Genomic DNA, 20,031 nt, shown 5'->3' on the forward strand with positions numbered 1-20,031 from the left:
CCCGCAGCGCCATTTTTGATGGTGTTGGTTTGGTGTCGGCTTTGCATAGGGAACTGATCTGGTACAAGATGAATGTTATCGACCATGTCCGGGATATGGTGGCCGCTGGCCTTTACTCCAATGTGAGGCTACTCAGCAGCTTGTTGCTGACCATGAGCGACAATAATCCGTAAGTGGTTGCTGGTGGGTTTCCCCGTCTCGTTGGTGGTTTGTTTGGGTCCCGGGTCGGTTCTGTGTATCTGAGTTTCCCCTCACTATTAATATAGTCTGGTTTTAAAATGTAATTTTAAAAAAAAATTCCCTCCCACCTCCAACTTTTCTCCCACACATCCAAAAATTCTAACCCAATTGAAGGTTGGTATTCAGGCTTAAATATGCTTTTGTTCTAGTTAGAGTTTAACTAGTTTCATCATGTGAGGATGAGAAAGTGGTTCGAGTTTACAGGAACTACCAATATCATTGCCTCAGCTGTGAATTGGGGCTGTCACAATATAAGTTTTTGATTGGAATATCTTTTAAGTGTTCAGGGCCATGGTTACAGTATTGTCACCTCTGAATTAGAATGGGTTCAAGTTTCTGTGAAGCTGTAACAATTCAAATAATCATAAAGGCTGATGGAATGCTGGCCTTTATATCTAGAGGAATAGAAAGCAAGGGGTAGAAGTCGTGCTTCAGCAATACAAAGACTGTTGGACCATACCTGGAGTACTGTAAGTAGTTCTGGGCGCCACATCTTCGAAAGATATATTGGCCTTGGAAGGAGTGTAATGTTGATAGGGTTGGCATCCTTCCAGCTATGAAAGATGATGGACACGCAGGAAACAATCCATTTAGGTGGGGTGTCTTCTCTTGGTGCACCTTTGCTGATGGCTGTGAAGGCCAATCCTTGAGAGGCAGGTTCTGCCATAAGTGCTGCACGTGAAGCTGCCAAGTGATGCTGAGAGTTGTTATTTTTGATGTTGGTGTCTGTTGCCGAGCTGCTGGTCATCATAGTAGTGTAGACCAGTCCACAGGATGTGTCGCCATTTCCCTCTTTCGCCAGCTAATGACTCCCAAGTGTGATAGTCAACGTTTAGGGCCGCCTTGTCATGCTTGCAAGCATCCTTGAAGCAGAGCTTTGGGAGCCCCATTGGTCATCTGGCCCCGGCTACCTCACCATACAGAAGGTCCTTGGGTATGTGACCGTCTTCCATCCTGCGGACGTGTCCGATCCACCGAAGCTGCCTCTGTCTGATTATTGCCAACACGCTTAGGAGTTCTGCCTTTGAGAGGACTGCCACATTTGTGATTTTGTCCTGCCAGGATATACCCATAATGCACTGCAGACAACGAAGATAGAAATTATCGAGCTTCTCTTTCTGGTAGCTGTAAGTCACCTATGTTTCACACCCATACAACAAGGTGCTGAGAACACAGGCCTTATAAACCATCAGCTTGGCCTTATGGTTCGGCTTGGTGTTATCCCATGTGCGTTCGCAAGTCGGCCAAAGGTGGTGGTAGCTGCTTTCCCTCTGTGTGTATCGAGCTCTGCATCAAGAAACAGATTGTCTGTCACCAGGGACCCAAGGTAGCAGAATTTGCCCACCACTTCCAGTGAGGTGTTGTTTATTGAGATCAGGGGCGGAGATGCAACACCTTGTCCCATGATCACGGTTTTCTTGACCCTTGTAGTCAAGGAGAACAAGTTACAGGCACGGGAGAGACAGTCCATGAGTCTTTGTAGCTGAGTTGTTGTGTGAGCGATTAGCGCAGCATCATCAGCGTGGAGGAGTTCTCTGATCAGGACGTTATGTGTTTTTGTCTTCGCTTTCAGCCTTGATAAATTGCAGAGCCTTCTATCTGACCTAGTGTGCAAGTAGACTCCTTCCATATCTGCAGGGAAGGCAAAGATCAGGAGCATGGAGAAGAAGATGCCAAACAGTGGGTGCTAGGACGCAACCCTGTTTCGCTCCATTCTTCACTCCAATGCTGTCGAAAGTGAAACCATCAAAATGTGCAGTGCATGTTGTTGTGGAAGGAGCAGATAAGACTGAGGAGCTTCGGTGGCCAGTCAATTTTTCCAAATTCTTGTAGAACCCTGCTGTGCTGACGTCGATTGTCTTGGTGAGATCTACGAAAGTAAGGTAAAGGGGTATACTCTGTTCCCTATACTTCTTTTGTAGCTGGTGTATGAAGATCATATCCACAACAGATCTGCGGGCAAGGAAATCGCACTGCGCTTCTGGGTACACTCGGTCTGCAAGTCTTTTAAGTACGACCCTAGCAAAGGCCTTCCTGTGATGCTAAGTAGTGACATGCCCCGATAGTTGTTGCAGTTTCCTCTGTCACCTTTGTTTTTGTATAGTGTGATGAATTTGGCATCACGTATCTCCTTTGGAACAGAGCCTACTTTCCAGCGGAGAAGGTCGTAAAATTGTGGCAATAGATGGACTTTCCGTGCTTGAGCAGTTTGGCTGTTCTTCCTCGGTGCCTTTCTGTTTGCTAGGCAGTCTATGTTCTTCTCGAGCTCCAGTGATGAGGGTTCTTCATCTAACTCATCCATGACAGGAAGTTGCAGGAGAGCACTGAGCGGAGATTGGGAGATGTCCAACTCCCAGGAGTACAGCTCACAGTCGTGTTCAGCCCAGTGGGACATCTGTTTACTTCTGTCTGAGTACTTCACCATCTGCCAACTTCAGCAGAGCAACTTTGGTGGTGGCAGGCCAAGCGCCCTCTTGATCCCTTCATACATAGCTCGTAGATTTCTTTTGTCACATACAGTTTGGATTTCTTGACTTAAGCTGATTCAGTGTTTGCGCAGTAGCTCCCTCTCCTTTGCACAGCTGTACTGGCTACTTTCAGATCATACAGTGTCTTAGCTGTTGGATTTATGTTGTGCATCATGTCGGTTTTGTTTTTTGCATCAATGACATAACATCTCAGCTGAGTAGGTCTCAAACCAGCCCTTGTCCTGGTGTTTGGCCAACATACCTTCCTCAACCAGCAACACCAAAAGGCTAAATATTTATCTTATTGTTGGATTTTGATTCTGCAAACTGGCCACTACATTCGCCTGCTGCATTTCAATGTATTTCATTTTATGTAAAAAAGAGACAAGTTCAAATCTTTGTAATTGTATAAGAGTTTTAAGAAGTTCTGAGAGATGCGATCGGTGTTATATAAAATGTAAGTTTTACCAGAAAAATTCACTTCGATAGAACTGTGATTATTGTCATTTTTTTTCTCTTCAGATTTGTTCATTAAGTTCTGAATGTTAGCCTGATTACTTGATTATGGTGATCACAATAGGAAGTTAGCATTCCAAGGCAAATGTGTGGTCCTCGTTTTATCCGGAGATGGGAAATAAGTTGTGTGGCAATTCGTGCTGCCACCATTGATGTGCTGCCCCATGGGATGTGGGTGGGAATCGTTGCTTTGCTTCTGAAGCTGGTTTCACTGCTCCCTGCAGCTTTTACCTGATGCTGGTTTTCTTGAGCAGTGGACTTTTGTCTTGTGAGGAATAAGTGGGAATTCCTGACCTTGCAATAGGTTAGGCATTCTTGTCCAAAGCAGGATCAACTCCTGGAATGAAGCAGCACTGTCAGGTGGGAGCTGCAGTTAGGACTGCCAATGAGATCAGGGAGGGAGCATGCGCTTGTAAACTGGAGAGGGGAGGATTTGAGAAAGGGGGCACCACTGTGAGGCAGAAGACAGTCTTTCTTCAGGTAGAAAAGTGATAAGTTAAAATGCTGAATATGGGTTAACTTAATCGTTATTTATTTTTGCTACATACAAAAAAGAGAAGTGAGAAAAGACCATCGGGTCCATCAAGCCTACCCCATCAGAAGATGCAACTATGTACACCGCATCATTGACTCATTCCATATTCGTGCAATACTCTAGAAGTTAAAGATCCTCTGGAAAATTCAGGAAGAAATTTCTCTGATTTTTAAGGCAATTAAATAAAGCTCCCAGGCAACTACAGTAATTCCAACTCGCAATTAGAGCCCCAAACTGTACATGTCCTTTTCGCCTGAGAAGTCGTCAGTTCCTCTTTAAAGCATTCTGGTGAATCTCTGCCTCCCACACATTTCAGTATTCTGTTCCAGGGGGTGATGACTGGGGGTGGGGGGTAGTATTTCCTGGCATTTAATTACTCTTCACCTATGCTGCTTCTGTCCCGATCCGTCTCAAATAACTCATTCATCCTGACTGATTCCAGTGCTTTCATTTTAAAGACCTTATTCATAAACCACTCTAAGGTCTGTGTTTCACAAAGCAAACTGTCCTACCTCTTAGAACCTGCCCTCATATCTTTAGAATCTTGGGGCTAGATATCATTTTTGATTGTGCACCCCTACATATTCACCAGATCCTCTACGTATCTTTCACCATATGCAGGATTCACAACTGGACACTACTCTAAGGATGGGTTTACTAAAGATTTACATACCCTAAATATAGCACTCTTTGTACTCGATGGTTCTAGCAGTACAATTTAAAATACTATTTACTGTCCCTATTGCCACTTCAAACTTTGTTTATGCAACTTTTAATGAGTGCTCAGCTATTGCATCCAGGTGCTTTTCTTGATCTGTTAGCTTTGGCAGATACATTTTTATGGTTTAAACGTACCTTGCGTTTTCCAACCTCATACCTGGCACTGCATTTGTCCGCATGAAAGGACATCTGCCACGCATGGGTCCAAAATTCTAGCTTATCCAAATCAACTTACAACCTTTTGATTTGATCTGAATTACTGAGATTTGCATGTCATCGGCACTTTTAGGAATAGTTCTATTAATGACCTCAACTAAGCCATTAATGACCTCAACTAAGCCATTAATGAAAATGATAAATAGCTGTGGTCCCAGCACAGTGCTTTGTATAATTCCACTCTTGATCATGAGCCATTTAGTTTTATTACTTAATAGCCCTCTGCTTACAGGATTTCAGTTACCTATCTAGCATTGTAAATGTCCTATCATCTCACATGATCTAATTCTTTCCAATATCAGTTGATGTGGTACTTTATCAGAACATTTTGGAAATCAAAATATACAGCAATCCACAGGATTGATATTATCCACCACTCTGGTCACCTGAAAGAACACAATCTGGTTAGTGAAGCAGCACCTATGTGTTCTGATGCCATGGTAAGAAATCTCTAATGGTGGCCAAATTTCCCCCAATGATTGTGAATAACATTCCATATGCTTTACAACAGCTTCCCTATAAATAACACCACACTTAGACATATAGTTTCCAGGGCCAGATTTTATCCTCATAAGCAATGAGACCACCTGAGCCTCACTCCAATCCATAGAACCAACCTGGAGCACAATGACCAATTAACTACACGAGACAGTGGCTAAAATATACAATTCTACACAATCCTTTGCTTGCTATAATGCTTTGGTGTCAATAGAATTGTGTCTAGCAGCGCTAACTGCTTAAAGTTCATTAATCTTAACTAAGACCTTAAGACCTGCACTTATTCCTATTGAAGCAGTTTTTAGCTGCATACCCATCTTGTATTACTGGGACTGTGGCATTTATTAAGTAAAAACTGACACAAAACAATATCCATTTAACTCAGTATATTTTTAATCTTCATAGCTAACCTGTTCTGTTAAATCCTTCCAAGCACCAATGCTGCCTCTAATTATTTGATGACTTCTAACAGAAAGGAAGCAAGTACTTGCATTTATTATATAGAATGTTCCAAAGCGCTTACCAAATCGATGGGTTACTTTTGAAATACACTCAGCTTTTATGGGCACTTGTAACAAGCAATTTGTGCACAGCAAAGCCTTGCAAATAATTGTCTACTATCTTTTCCAATACCTTTTTAGCTTTCCAAATACATAACGTAGGGTAGGATGATATAGTGCTGCGCTAACTATTGAATTCAAATCTCACCATGGGAAATTGAATTCAGTAAATCTGGTAATTTGTTGGCTAGCACCAGAAAAATTGCCTTGAAAGCTCCCATATAAAGGTGGTTCACTAAAGTCTTTCAGAGAAAGGAAGCTGCTACTCCCTGCCCTGTCTGTCCTATACATAACTCTAGTCGACACTGCATGATTGACAATGAATTTAGGACATTAGCAATAAAGGCAACTTGAACCGTATTGCACGCATCAAGTTTTTAAAAAACTTCAGTTATTCTCAGTTTATTTTTTAATAACTGTCCTTACCATCTTGTGAACCTAGTGAAGCTATGACACAGTATTACGTGCATGCTAAACAGTAGAAGCAGCATGCTTTAGCCAGAGCCAAGCAATCCCACAACCAGGTCAACCAGATCAGGTCAAAGCTCTGCACTCTCGCCACATTAAATTTGTGAATGGTGGAGGGCAATTAAACAAGTAACTGGAGAGGGAGGTGGCTCCACAGACATCCCTATCTTCAATGATGGCAGAGGCCAGCATTTTTTTTATTCATTCGTGGGATGTGAGCATTGTTGGCTAGGCCAGCATTTATTGCCTATCCCTGATTGCCCTTGAGAAGGTGGTGGTAAGCTGCCTTCTTGAACCGCTGCAGTCCATGTGAGGTAGGTACACCCACAGTGCTGTTAGGAAGGAAGTTCCAGGATTTTGACCCAGCGACAGTGAAGGAACGGCGGTATAGTTCCAAATCAGGATGGTGTGTGACTTGGAGGGGAACTTGCTAGTGATGGTGTTCCCATGCAATGGTTGCCCTTGTCTTTCTAGTTGGTGGAAGGCGCTGTTTAAGGAGCCTTGGTGTGTTGCTGCAGTGCATCTTGTAGATGGTACACAGCTGCCACTGTGCATCAGTGGTGGAGAAAGTGATTGGCACGCCATCTACAAACAATCAAGCGGGCTGCTTTGTCCTAGATGGTGTCGAGCTTCTTGAATGTTGGAGCTGCACCCATCCAGGCAAGTGGAGAGTATTCCATCACACTCCTGACTTGTGCCTTGTAGATGGTGGACAGGCTTTGGGGAGTCAGGAGGTGAGTTACTTGCCGCAGGATTTCTAACCTCTGACCTGCTCTTGTAGCCACGGTATTTATGTGGCTACTGCAGTTCAGTTTCTGGTCAATGCTAACCCCTAGGATGTTGATAGTGGGGGATTCTGTGATCGTAATGCCATTGAAGGTCAAGGGGAGATGGTCATTGCCTGGCATTTATGTGGCGCGAATGTTGCCACTTATCAGCCCAAGCCTGGATATTGTCCAGGTCTTGCTGCATTTCTGCACGGACTGCTCAGTATCTGAGGAGTTGCGAATGGTGCTGAACATTGTGCAATCATCAGCAAACATCCCCACTTCTGACCTTATGATTGAAGGAAGGTCGTTGATGAAGCAGCATAAGATGGTTGGGCCTAGGACAGTACCCTGAGGAACTCCTGCAGTGATCTCCTGGAGCTGAGATGATTGACCTCCAACAACCACAACCATCTTCCTTTTGCGCGAGGTATGACTCCAACCAGCGGAGAGTTTCCCCCCTGATTCCCATTGACTTCACTTTTGCTAGGGTGCCTTGATGCCATACTCGGTCAAATGCTGCCTTGATGTCAAGTGCAGTCACACTCACCTCACCTCTGGAGTTCAGCTCTTTTGTCCATACAAAGGCTGTAATGAGGTTAGGAGCTGAGTGGCCCTGGTAGAACCCAAACTGAGCGACAGGTTATTGCAGTAACCTAGGTTAAGCAAGCAATAATGCAAGGCTGGATTGCATTTATTTTAACGCAAGGAGTCTTACAAGTAAGGCAGATGAATTGAGGGCGTTGATTAACACATGGGAATATTCTATTATTGCTATCACAGAGACATGGTTGAGGGAAGGGCAGGTCTGGCAGCTCAGTATTCCAGGGTATAGAATCTTCAGGCGTGATGGGGTGGGGGGTGCGGGAAAGAGGAGGTGGAATTGCACTGTTGATCAAGGAGTCAATTATTGCAGTAAGGAGGGATGATATCTTAGAAGGTTCCTCAAATGAGACCATTTGGGTAGAACTTAAAAACAAAAAGGGGGCAATCACTTGGCTGGGAGTGTACTACAGGCCTCCAAACAGGGAGAGATAGAGGAGTAGATATGTAGGCAAATCTCAGAGAGGTGTAAAAATAATAGGGTAATAATAGTAGGGAATTTCAACTTCCCCAGTATTAACTGGGATAGTCTTTGTGCAAAAGGCTTAAAGGGGGCAGAATTCTTAAAGTGCATACAGGAGAGCTAGGGAATGAAGCTGGCCAAGTGGTAGAAATGTCAGTGGGGGAGCATTTCGGGGATAGTGACCAAAACTCTAAGATTTAAGGTAGTTATGGAAAAGGACTGGAAATAAAGGTACTGAATTGGGGGAAGACCGATTTCAATATGATAAAACAAGATCTGGCCAAAGTGAACTGGGAGCAGCTACTTGTAAGAAAGTCTACATCAGACCAGTGGGAGTCATTCAGAAAGGAAATGATGAGAGTTCAGGGCCAACATGTTCCCGTAAAGGTGAAGGGTAGGACCAAAAAGTCCAGGGAACCCTGGGTGTCAAGGGATATACAGGATTAAATAAGGAAAAAAAGAGGCTTATGGCAGGTTCAGAGGATTGAAAACTGTGGAGGCCCTAGAGGAGTATAGGAAATGTAGGAGGGTACTTTAAAAAAAAAAATAATTAGGAGAGCAAAGAGGGGGCATGAAAAAACACTGAGTCAAGATAAAGGAAAATCCCAGGGCGTTTTATAAGTGTATTAAGGGCAAGAAGATAACCAGGGAAAGAGTAGGGCCCATTAGAGACCAAAGTGGCAATCTGTGTGTGGAGCCAGAGGACGTAGGTGAGGTTTTAAATGATTACTTTTCATTACTATGGAGAAGGACGATGTAGGTGTCGAGATCAGGGAGGGTGATTGTGATATAGTTGAACAAATTAACATTGAAAGGGAGGAGGTATTAGCGGTTTCAACAGGCCTAAAAGTGGATAAATCCCCAGGCTCAAATGAGATATAACCCAGGCTGTGAGGCAAGGGAGGAGATAGCAGGGGTTGACTCAAATTTTCAAATCCTCTCTGGCCACAGGAGAGGTGCCAGAGGACTGTGAATGTGGTACCATTATTCAAGAAGGGTAGCAGGGATAAACCAGGTAATTATAGGCCAGTGAGTCTAACATCATTGGAAAAAATTCTGAGGGACAGGATTAATCTCCACTTGGAGAGGCAGGGATTAATCAGGGATAGTCAGCATGGGTTTGTCGGGGAGATCATGTCTAACAAACGATTGAATTTTTCGAGGTGGTGACTAGATGTGTAGATGAGGGTAAAGCAGTTGATTTATTCTAGATGGATTTCAGCAAGGCTTTTGATAAGGTCCTGCATGGGAGATTAGTTAAGAAGGTAAGAGCCCATGGGATCCAGGGCAATTTGACAAATTGGATCCAAGATTGGCTTAATGGCAGGAGGCAGAGAGTGATGGTCAAGGGTTGTTTTTATGATTGGAAGCCTGTGACTTCCAGGGATCGGTGCTGGGACCCTTGCTGTTTGTAGTGTACATTAATGATTTAGACATGAATATAGGAGGTATGATTAGTAAGTTCGCAGATGACATTGGTGTCGTAAATAGTGAGGAGGAAAGTCTTAGATTATAGGACGCTATAGATGGACTGGTAAAATGGGCAGAGCAGTGGCAAATGGAATTTAATCCTGAAAAGTGTGAGGTGATGCATTTTGGGAGGAGTAACAAGGCAAGGGAATATACAATGGATGGTAGAACCCTAGGAAGTACAGAGGGACCTTGGTGTACTTGTTCATGATCACTGAAGGCAGCAGCACAGGTAGATAAGGTTGTTAGGAAGGCAAATGGGATACTTGCCTTTATTAGCCGAGGCATAGAATATAAGAGCAGTGAGGTTATGATGGAGCTGAGTAAAACACTAGTTAGGCCACAGCTGGAGTACCATGTACTGTTCTGGGCAACACACTGTAGGAAGGATGTGATTGCACTGGAGAGGGTGCAGAGGCGATTCACCAGGATGTTGCCTGGGCTGGAGCATTTCAGCTATGAAGAGAGACTGGATAGGCTAGGGTTGTTTTCCTTAGAGCAGAGAAGGCTGAGGGGGGACCTGATTGAGGCATACAAAATTATGAGGGGCATTCATAGGATAGATAGGAAGAAACTTTTTCCCTTAGCGGAGGTGTCAGTAACCAGGGGGCATAGATTTAAAGTAAGGGGCAGGAGGTTTAGAGGGGATTTGAGGAAAATAATTTTCACGCTGAGGGTGGTTGGAATCTGGAACACACTGCCTGAAGGGGTGATAGGGACAGGAACCTTCACAACATTTAAGAAGTATTTAGATGAACACGAAACACCATAGTGTATAAGGCTCCAGGCCAAGTGCTGGAAAATGGGATTAGAATAGATAGGTGCTTGATGGCCGGCATGGATACAATGGGCCGAAGGGCCTGTTTCTGTGCTGTATAACTCTATGACTCTAAGTGCTGCTTGATAGCATTGTCAACAACACCTTCCATCACTTTACTGATGATTGAGAGTAGACTGATGGGGCGCTAATTGTCTGGGTTGGACTTGTCCTGCTTTTTGTGTACAGCACATACTGGGCAATTTTTCACATTGCTGGGTAGATGCCAGTGTTGCAGCTGTGCTGGAACAGCTTGGCGGGGGGTGCGGCAAGTTCAGGAGCTCTGGTCTTCAGTTCTATTGCTGGAATATTATTAGGGCCCATAGGCTTTGCTGTATCCAGTGCATTCAGTCGTTTGATATCACGTGGAGTGAATCAAATTGGCTGATGTCTGGCATCTGTGATGCTGAGGACTTCAGGAGGAGGCCGAGATGGATCATCAACTCGGCACTTCAGGCTGAAGCATGTCAGTGCCAAAGACGTTTGCAACCACCTTCAGCCAGAAGTGCAGAGTGGGTGATCCATCTTGGCCTCCTCCTGATGTCCTGAGCCAATTCATTTCACTCCACATGATATCAAGAAACAGCTGAAGGCACTGTCTACAACAAAGGCTATGGGCCCTGATGACATCCTGGCTGTAGTATTAAAGACTTGTGCTGCAGAACTAGTCGTGCCCCTAGCCAAGCTGTTCCAGTACAGCTACAACACTGGCATCTACCTGACAAAGTGGAAAATTGTCCAGGTATGTCCTGTCCACTAAAAACAAAACAAATCCAATCCAGCAATTACCGCCCCATCAGTTTACTCTCAACCATCAGCAAAGTGATTGAAGGGGTCATTGACCGTGCTATCAACCGGCACTTACTCAGCAATAAACAGCTCACTGATGCTCAGTTTGGGTTCCAATAGGGCCACGTGGTTTCAGAACTCATTGTGACCTTGGACAAAAGAGCTGAATTCTAGGCATGAGGTGAGTGACAAGGCAGCATTTGACCAAGCAGAGGACAAAGCCAATCCAGCCAATTACCGCTCCATCATCTAATCTTATCAGCAAAGTGATGCAAGGTGTTGTTGACGGTGCTATCCAGCTGCAGTTAAACAACAATAACCTGCTCACCGATGTTCACTTTGGGTTCCACCAGGGCCACTTGGCTTTGCAGCACATTACATCCTTGGTCCAAACATGAACAAAAGAGGTCAGATGAGAGTGACTGCCATTGACAACAAGGCAGCATTTGACCAAGTATGGCATCAAGGAATCCTAGAAAAGTTGAAGTCAATGGGACTGAGGGGGGAGACTCTGCAGTAGTTGGAGCCATACCTAGCATAAAGGAAGGTGGTTGTGGTTGTTGGAGTCCAATCATCTCAGCCCAGGACATCACTGCAGGAGTTCATCAGAGTAGTGTCCTAGGCACAACCATCTTCAGCTGCTTCATCAATGAACTCCTGTCCATTATAAGGTCTGAAGTGGGGATGTTCGCTGATTACACAGTGTTCAGTACCATTCGAAATTCCTCAGATACTGAAGCAGGTCATGCCCGCATGCAGCAAGGCCTGGATAATTTGGCTTATGCTGATAAGTGGCAAGTAACATTCACCCTCTCACTATTGCAAGGAAATAAGCATAGAAACATAGAAAATAGGAGCAGGAGTAGGCCATTCCAGCCTGCTCCGCCATTCATTACGATCATGACTGATCATCCAACTCAGTAACCTGTTCCTGCTTTCCCCCCCCCCCCCATATCCTTTGATCTCTTTCGCCCCAAAAGATATATCTAACTCCTTCTTGAAAACATACAAAGCATCTCAAACAAGAGAGAGTCTAACCACCTCCCCATGACTTTCATTGTTTAATAAGATCAGCAATGATCTTGTTGAATTGCGGAGCAGGCTTGAGGGGCTGAATGGCTGTCTCCTATTTCTTATTACCATCGCTGAATCCCCCACCATCAACATACTGGGAGGGACCATTGACCAGAAAATTAACTGGCCCAGCCATATAAATACTGTGGCTACAAGAACAGGTCAGAGGCTGGAAATTCTGCAGTGAATATCTCACCTCCTGACTCCCCAGAGCCTGTCCACCATGAACAAAGCACAAGTCAGGAGTGTGATGGAATACTCTCCACTTGTACTTTGTAACCCACAAAGTAACTTGGGGAGACAGTAGCGTAGTGGTATTGTCACTGGACAGTAACCAGAGACCCAGGGTATTGCTCCAGGGGCATGGGTTCGAATCCTGCCATGGCAGAAGGTGGAATTTGAATTCCATTAATAAATCTTTTCATCTAATGGCCATGGAATCACTGTCAATTGTTGTGAATTGACAATTAGTGAACCCATCTGGTTCACTAAAGTCCTTTAGGGAAGGAAATCTGCTGTCCTACATGTGATTCTAGACTCAGAAGAATGTGGCTGACCCTTACAACTGAGTGACTTGCTAGGCCATTTCTTTTATCTAACTGCTACAATGTTAATAAGGAATGAAGCCGGACAGGCCACCCGGCATCGATCTAGGCACCGGAAACGACAACGGCACACCCAGCCCTGTTGACCCTGCACAATCCTCCTTCCTAACATCTGGGGGCTTGTGCCAAAACTGGGAGAGCTGTCCCACAGACGAGTCACGCAGTAGCCTGACATAGTCATGCTCATAGAATTGTACCTTGCAGACAATGTCCCAGACACCGCCATCACCATCCCCAGATATGCCCTGTCCCACTGGCAGGTCAGACCGGCAGAGGTGGTGGCACAGTGGTATACAGTCAGGAGGGAGTTGTCCTGGGAGTCCTCAACATCAACCCTGGACCACATGAATTCTCATGGCATCAGGTCAAACATGGGTAAGGAAACCTCCTGCTTATCCCCACCTACTGCCCACCCCCCCCCCCACCTCAGCTGATGAATCTGTACTCCTCCATGTTGAACACTTGGAGGAAGCACTGAGGGTGGCAAGGGTAAGGAATGTACTCTGGGTGGGGGGACTTCAATGCCCATCACCAAGAGTGGCTTGGTAGCACCATTACTGACCAAGCTGGCCGAGTCCGAAGGACATAGCTGCTTGACTGGGTCTGCGGCAGCTGGTGAGGGAACCAAAAAGAGGGAAAAACCTACTTGACCTCGTACTCGCCAATTTGCCTGTCACAGATGCATCTGTCCATGACTGTATTGGTAGGAGTGACCACCACACAGTCCTTTTGGAGACGGAGTCCCGTCTTCACATCCAGGATACCCTCCATCGTGCTATGTGCCACTTGATAGCACTGTTAACAACACCTTCCATCACTTTATTGATGATCCAGAGTAAACTGATGGGGCGGTAATTGGCCAAGTTGGATTTGTATTGCATTTTGTGTACAGGATTTTCCACAATGCCAGGTAGATGCCAGTGTTGTAGCTGTACTGGAACAGCAAGTTCTGGAGCACAGGTCTTCAGTACTATCGCTGGAATGTTGTCAGGGCCCATAGCCTTTGCAGTATACAGTGCCTTCAGTCGTTTCTGAATGTCATGTGGAGTGAATCGAATTGGCTAAGGTCTGGCATCTGTGATGCTTGGGACTTCAGGAGGAGGCAGGGATGGATCATCCACTCGGCACTTCTGGCTGAAGATTGTTGCAAATGCTTCAATCTTATCTTTAGCACTGATGTGCTGGGCTCCCCAATCATTGAGGATATTGTGCTAAATGGGATAGATCTCGAACAGATCTAGCAACACAAAACTGGGCATCCATGAGGCACTGTGGGCCATCAGCAGCCGAATTGTACTCAACCACAATCTGTAACCTCATGGCCGATCATATTCCTGCTCTACCATTACCATCAAGCCGGGGGTCTACCCTGGTTCAATGACGAGTGCAGGAGGGCATGCCAGGAGCAGCACCAGGCATAACTCAATTGAGGTGTCAGCCTAGTGAAGCTACAACACAGGACTACTTGAGTGCACAACAGCAGAAGCAGCATGCAATATACAGGGCTAAGCAATCCCACAACCAGTGGGCTCTATAGTCCTGCCCCATCTGTGAATGGTGGTAGACAATTAAACAACTAACTGGAGGAGGTGGCTCCACAAATATCCCCATCCTCAGTGATAGGGAAGCTCAGCACATCAGAGTGGATGATCCATCTCTGCTTCCTCCTGAGGTTCCCAGCATCACAGATGCCAGTATTCAGCCAATTTGATTCACTCCACATGATATCCATAAATGACTGAAGACACTGGATACTGCAAAGGTTATGGGCCCTGACAACATTCTGGCAATAGTACTGAAGACCTGTGCTCCAGAACTTGCCGTTCCCCTTGCCAAGCTGTTCCAGTACAGCTACAACACTGGCATCTACCTGGCAATGTGGAAAATCCTGTACACAAAATGCAGGACAAATCCAACTTTGCCAATTACTACCCCATCAGTCTACTCTGGATCATCAGTAAAGTGATGATAGCACTGTTGAGGACACCTTCCAAGGGGCATTTGCTTAGCAGTAACCTGCTCAGTGACACTCAGTTTGGGTTCCGCCAGGGCCACTCCGCTCCTGACCTCATTACAGCCTTGATTCAAGCATGGACAAAAGAGCTGAACTCGAGGCGAGAGTGACTGCAGTTGACTGAGTATGACATCAAGGAGCCCTAGCAAAATAGAGAATCGGGGGAAAACTCTCTACTGGTTGGAGTCATACCTAGCGCAAAGGAAGATGGTTGTGGTTGTTGGAGGTCAATCATCTCGGCTCCAGGACATCACTGCAGGAGTTTCTCAGGGTAGTGTCCTAGGCCCAACCATCTTCAGGTTTGTTATGGAAGGGTAATGCACGAGCCTATATTTACTCAGTTTCACATTTACTGTGCAGGGTAAAAGGATTACAAATATGTAGCTCCTCACTCAAAACCGTCTCCCAGCCCCAGTGAGTGTCTGCTTTTAAGTGCTCAACTAAAACCCCAATTAACTCCCTTCACCTGCATATAATCACACAATTAACAGATTCCATTCTTTCTTTTACAATACAACTTAGATTAACTTGCTCAAACATTTCAAAATAAATTCCATATTGTGCACAAAGTATTAACATGCTCAAAGAATATTTCAAAATAAATCAAAATTAAATTCCATATTGGGGACACAGTTTTTACATTGCTAGACGCCCTTCATCCAGCACCTCCAACAATCTCTTTGCACTCATGTTTCTCTGTGAAACAATCGGATAGCTGATGACTTGCATCTACCCATTTAAGTTTGGAGATTTCCTTTCTCTCCATTTATTTCAATCCAGCAAGGTCAATACGTAGTCTTTTCTCACTCTCACTATTTGTAGAATGCACATTGTCCCACAAAGACCGATTATTCACATAACATAACATTCAATGGGGTATCCTAGCTTCAGGATGTCCCTTGTTCAGAATTTCACCTAAAATATTTGACAAATAGAACCCCATGTCCACTGCCTCCACAAGACCCAGTGTTTTCGCAGCTAACGTGCTTTTAACAACCCATTTTATTTTCTTGCCTCCCAAGCTAAAGGACATTTCCCATTTTCACCCATCAGAAATATTATGAAGCCAGCTGCACTCAAATACCCATCAGCAAGCATGTGACGCATCACTAAAAATTATTAGCTTCATGTTCTTTGGGTTACCTAAGGATAGGAACTTCAGTACACTTTTCTCTAGATTTAGTTTTTTCAATGTTTTATTTGCCTTTAAAACATTCTTAATTTTTGGATGTTTCACCATTGTGCTCAACTCCAGCACATCAAAACTAACATCAGGCTGAGTTTGAGAGCCCAACCAGTTTAATTGATCCACCAGGCTTTGCAATTGCTCAATCTCTGGTTTAGATAGATCATCTTTTTGTGATGACCTAACACGATTCACCAGGATGGGAATAACACTCTAAATAGGATTGTTGATTCAAACTTATTCCAGACTTATTCTGCTTAATATCTAAACCAATATATTTAAAAGCCCCACAAGCCTGTCTCCCAATCTTAAATTCTTCCTTAATCTTAACATATTTCTCAATCTGCAGTACCACCCTGTAAGAAATCATCAACATGCATCATGAAGATGCCTGAAAGTTTCCCTTTATGATACCAATAAAACATCACAGGATCTGCTTTTAGTTGAACACAACCAATTTTCAACAAAACAGATCTCAGAAGTACCACACGCTGGAAGCATCATTAAGGCCGTAGATGCATTGTTCAGTTTCCATAATTTTCCTTCTGTATCTGCTGCCTCTTTAGGTGGTTTCAGATACACTTTTCTCTGAAAAGTATCACCTTGCAGAAATGCAATTTGTATGTCAATAGATCTACATTCCCATAAATATGTGGCCAAAAGTGCCAAAAAGATTTTCAAGATTACTTTTCCAGCTGTGGGAGAGTCCACTCTAACATTGGTATCCCCCAAACGCTCTTCAAAACCCCTCACAACTAACCTTGCTTTAGCCTTCTAAGTTCTATCGGGAAGGACTTTTTCAGTACAAATCCATCTATGTGACAAGGCCAGCTGTCCCCTATCTGGTACCTCAGAATAGACCCCAAACTCTCTCATTCCTTATGTTTTTGCTTCTCATTAGTTTATCCTCAAGTTTATTGGCAGCCACTAAAACTTCACAATCATGAGGACTTCGGCTTCTAGTTCTATTCCGAGACTGCCCTCTAGCCTTCGTTTCATTTGGGAATTTGTTCATACTACAGCCTCTATTAGCACTTTGATGTCTTTCGGAACTATTGCTAGAAGATCTCCCTCGCTCACTGTCTGAGGCTCTTTCTCCAGTACGTGATCGCTTTGTTATGCAAGAGTGACTTCCTGGCCCACTGTCAAAACTTGCATTGCGCATTCTTACCCTCCACTCTTTCACCCCATTCTACCAGTCCATGGCTCTGGCTTCTTGGCCATCATCTTGAACATTTAACCAATATTTAAACTTGCCTGCAGATTTTCCTGCACGCCCCACAATTGTCTCATCCCTCCATTTACCAGACCCCTCTGGAATATGTCACCCGAGTACCTACTCTAGGCAATTGGCCTTTGGATGCGATAGCTCTTTGCTGACCATCATGATCGGTTACATTACTACAACTCTTGATCTACCTGTGCCTCAGGACCTTCATCAAAAACACATGAGTATTTGAGGTACCAGGTGCCTCTTTTCTCTCTATCAGCTGCTCAGATTCTGAGATTTTGTAATCAACCCCGATTAATCGTGAAGAATGCACCCTAACAGTTTGATTTCCATGCTTGATAACTACTGTTTTACCAACCCGACTGATTATCTTACAGGGCCCTTCCATTCCCTATGGCCCTCTCTTTTATTATAGACCAAATCTCCTGAACTAAATTCTGCCTCAGATACAATGCCTCAGAGCTCTCTGAATTTTCTCAGAGATCTCAGCCTTAATGAAAACCCGTCTCTCTGCATGTAAAGCATTCAAATATGTAGAAAAAATAGAACCAATTGTAGTACCTTCTAGAGCAAGAAGACTGTTGCACAGTACAGAAGGCAGTTTGGGATTCCGCCCATAGACCAATTAGTGGGGCTATATCCTCCAACCATTGGAAATGAATTCTTCGCATGAACCACTCAAACCAGGGCAGTTGTCAACTTGCAGTTTGGCTGGTCAGCCAAGATTTTATGTAACATTTCATCAACCACTGCATGATTCCTTTCACAAAGCCCATTGCTAAAAGGACTTGCAGCTGCAGCATTCATAACCCTCATGTTCATGTTTTCACGCACATTCCTGAGCTCGTCATTGGCAAATTCCCCTCCATTATCAGTCAGAAACTTAGCTGGTGCCCCAAGCCTAGTCCCTATCCATTTCTCCATAATTTAGTCTATAATCACCCTTTTGTCCTTACTGTTTATTATTGTAGAAAGATTAAATCTAGATGGTAGGTCTACAAAATGTAAAATGAAAATATTCTTGTCTTTGTCCCAAACCTTTAAATCCATGGCAACTACCTCATTAAAGTCATGTGCCAATGGAAGGCTGATAATAGGATGGTGTTGGTGTCCTCTGATACTTTTTACAAATTTCGCACTCTTCACTAATCTATATTATCCTCGTATATTCTTCATCAATCACACCTGCATCTTTTAATAAGGTTTTTAATCTCGGACAACAAAGGTGAGCAAATTGCCTGTGTAACTTTAAGACAATTTGCCTTTTATCTCTCCAATTCGTAAACCTGATGCCAACAATACCTCTTTAACACTCTGACTAGAAATATCAGGTTTTGTTAATATACAATAATACCCTTACTGGGTAAATTGCAAATTCACTGTCTTCCCAAAAACAATTGCCTTATCGTGCTCCATATTAAATTTCATTTGTGCCTTTTTCATTGAAGGCTTACTCAAGAGTAAAGATATCTCACTGGAGACTCCATCAACACTGATAAAGTGGCTTACCCCAGCTATTTTACATGGGATTACTATTCTCTTCAGTGACTTCAATGTGTCGTCATCACCAAACCTAAAACTGGTAGTACTTTTATACTCCATAAACCTTGCATCGATCCTCACTACTGAGTGAATCCAGAGAACACTGTAACCAATCAGTTCCACATACTGTCGATGTACAAGCACTATCCAGTACTGCACAGTTGAACGAATCTGCAGTCAACACATTCATCACAGGACTAAAACTCCTTGTGACCAGTACAATTTGTTCAAATGCATCAGTATCTTCCTATTCTGCCTCAGAATTCTCTGCATCGTGATATTTTGAAGGCTCTGCCCCTCGGTTTAGGGCAGTTCATTGCATAATGACACTTTGAGTCACATCTGAAGCACCTATTAACTGTCCCTTGTGCATTCCTGGGATTCATTCGCCTTTGATTGCTGTTCTAACCCTGTCTTCCACTGTAATATTCAGACCTGCTAAAGGTGCTTTCATCCTCATTCCTCCTGTCTTTATCTCTTCCATTGTACTTAGGCCTGCTTTCAGTACCTGCATTATTTCTAAATCTTGTAAACATTGAGTCCTCCATTCTTTGTGTCACTGCAGAGTGTCCAGCTTGTTCTACCAGGACTGCGGGAAATGACTGTTTGCTGAGGAATGTTTTTAAGGCCACGGACGTTTGTTCCAACAGGGAGTCTTTGTCTAAGAGCCAAACCCCAGTTAGTTCCAGGAGCCTGTCCATATGTGATACCCTAGCACAGTCTAGCAATTTAAAAGCTAGCACTGAACCAGGGATCTCCAAATTGAATTTCCTTATTCTTTTATACAGTCTGTTCAACTCCATGATAGATTCCTCCATTGAATAAACAGCTGTTTTCTTAAATCTATCAAAGTCTGACCATGCCTCATACACTTTCAATATGTCATCTTTCTTGTAATCTTCATCCAAAAATTCTAACAGAAGATCCAACCCTTCATCAGTATCCAACTGACGAGCATCCAGTTCAGAAAACACTTTACTTCTGATTTTACTTTTGGTATGAAGTGACAACGCCAAGGCCATAACCTTGTTTCCTTTTTGTTAGAAATGTAACCCGTGTCCACATATCCACTTCATTCTTCCACTGGTCATATGGTTCAGACTCCAAAAACACTGGAGGATAATCATACCCTGACAATTTGCACTTGCTTTCTGTCATATTTTGACAAAGGCCCTTGGGGCTTTAGTTTTCTATCCCAAAAAAATTTCCTGTTTTCCAATCTTCAGCTTTAGGCAACCATTCTCTGCTA

General features: G+C 43.9%; 1 protein-coding gene across 2 annotated transcripts in view; it reads left to right on the plus strand.

Moving 5' to 3' along the window:
* Nucleotides 1-3: 3 nt before the first annotated feature.
* Nucleotides 4-20,031, plus strand: part of anapc7 (anaphase promoting complex subunit 7) — an 82,101-nt gene continuing 62,073 nt past the window's right edge. For both annotated transcript variants that reach the window (XM_068054983.1, XM_068054984.1), the window contains exon 1: nt 4-169. In XM_068054983.1, coding sequence (XP_067911084.1) covers nt 69-169 — 101 coding nt within the window. In that variant the 5' untranslated portion in view covers nt 4-68. The remainder of the gene's footprint in view (nt 170-20,031) is intronic.

This window comes from Heterodontus francisci, chromosome 23 (genome assembly GCF_036365525.1).
Source record: "Heterodontus francisci isolate sHetFra1 chromosome 23, sHetFra1.hap1, whole genome shotgun sequence".
In the NCBI taxonomy this organism is placed as follows: Eukaryota; Metazoa; Chordata; class Chondrichthyes; order Heterodontiformes; family Heterodontidae; genus Heterodontus; species Heterodontus francisci.